The sequence below is a fragment of the Austrofundulus limnaeus genome, unplaced genomic scaffold (genome assembly GCF_001266775.1).
Source record: "Austrofundulus limnaeus strain Quisiro unplaced genomic scaffold, Austrofundulus_limnaeus-1.0 Scaffold313, whole genome shotgun sequence".
Classification (NCBI taxonomy): domain Eukaryota; kingdom Metazoa; phylum Chordata; class Actinopteri; order Cyprinodontiformes; family Rivulidae; genus Austrofundulus; species Austrofundulus limnaeus.
Genome location: NW_013952715.1, coordinates 449,823 through 451,576, shown reverse-complemented (window position 1 = coordinate 451,576; position 1,754 = coordinate 449,823). Strand labels below are relative to the sequence as shown.

At 34.9% G+C, this 1,754-nt stretch overlaps 1 protein-coding gene across 1 annotated transcript in view; it reads right to left on the bottom strand.

Moving 5' to 3' along the window:
• The window catches only part of scp2a (sterol carrier protein 2a), a gene marked incomplete at its 3' end in the record, with an annotated part of 104,434 nt that overhangs the window by 88,667 nt on the left and 14,013 nt on the right, over positions 1-1,754 (bottom strand). Inside the window, 1 exon segment of the mRNA XM_014021985.1 lies at positions 770-841. Coding sequence (XP_013877439.1) covers positions 770-841 — 72 coding nt within the window.

The following is a 1,754-nucleotide window of genomic DNA, read 5'->3' as shown; positions in this document are numbered from 1 at the left end:
GGGTAAAATAAGTATTGAACACACCAACATTTTTCTCAGTAAATATATTACTAGAGGTGTTAATGACATTAAATTTTCACCAGATGTCGGTAACAACCCAAGTGATCCATACATACAAAGAAATCAAGCCATAAATGTCCAGAAATGAAGTTATTTGTAATAATGTGGAATGACGCAGGGAAAAAAGTATTGAACACACCAACATTTTTCTCAGTAAATATATTACTAGAGGTGCTAATGACATGAAATTTTCACCAGATGTCGGTAACAACCCAAGTGATCCATACATACAAAGAAATCAAACCATAAATGTCCAGAAATGAAGTTATTTGTAATATTGTGGAATGGCACAGGGAAAAACTATTGAACACACTGAAATTTATCTAACACTTTTTACAAAAACCTTTGTTGGCAATGACAGCTTCAAGACGCCTCCTGTATGGAGAAACTAGTGGCATGCAACCTGTGCCATTCCACATTATTACAAATAACTTCATTTCTGGACATTTATGGTTTGATTTCTTTGTATGTATGGATCACTTAGGTTGTTACCAACATCTGCTGAAGATTTCTTGTCATTAGCACCTCTAGTAATATATTTACTGAGAAAAATGTTGGCGTGTTCAATACTTATTTTACCCGCTGTATTCTAATTTATCTACTCAGAAAACAAAACTACATTGAAAAGATTTGATATTGTCAACATTCAGATCTGGTGATGAACGTGGTATTATTCAAAGCTATTAATACATTTCAGTGAGAGTCTTACCATAAACATATCCTACACAGGCTTGTTCGATGGCTGAATATGGGATCCCTGCATCTGCTAGAGCTTTTTCACCTAAAATATGATCCAACAGTGAAGAAACATGAGTACACTTTAAGAGTTGATACAAATACAGACAATACTGAGAAAACATCTGAAAACATCATTCATTCCTTTAAGAAAGTAACAGAATTCAGTGTGTTTTAACCAGGGAAATTGTCAATAATTGTCCCCACCGTAACACTAAAACATGTACACACACACATAGCGAACCAACCGTAGGTTTTTTTTCTGAGTCTGAAAAACTTTTTTTTTCTTGTTAACTGTGGAGATGAAAAGATGTGGACGGCTGCTTTCTCTTAAGTTCATCTTGCTAATTTAGCAGTTGGTGTCTGCTCTGTGAGCAGCAGATCATTTCAGCAGCACAAGGAAGCTCAAGTGTATGGCAGGCCGCTTTCACACTTAATCGGCTTCACCACAATTACATTACAGGTATCTGAAATCGGTTTTATGAGTAGACATATTAGTTATTTAAGTGAAAGATACACAAGATTCAACTAATGCTAATGAAATTACAGATTTCATGTGTTGTTATTTTTATTTTTAAGAAGTTGTACACCCTTTTAATAAATACCAGTAATATTTCTGCTATTATTCAATATTCTCTGTTCATAATTCTGGTTTAGTCAAGGCCAAAGATCTAGAGGGCCACAGTTGTCCATCTGAGGGGCAGGTGGATTAAGATATTTAGCCATGAATGTTGTTTGACATGTTTACAAGATGTTCAGTCCATCTGCACTTAGAATTTCCATAGAATCTATTTAAACACTTCAGTAAGTCTTGTACAGTTCTGGTTCAAATAAAGAACTTTATGTTTACTAGATTGTTAACTAATTATTTGTGAGTTAATATCGCCTTAATGAACAGTGGGCCTCATGCAAGAACCGTTCGTACGCACAGATTCGTTCTTAAGTTGTGCGTACGAGTG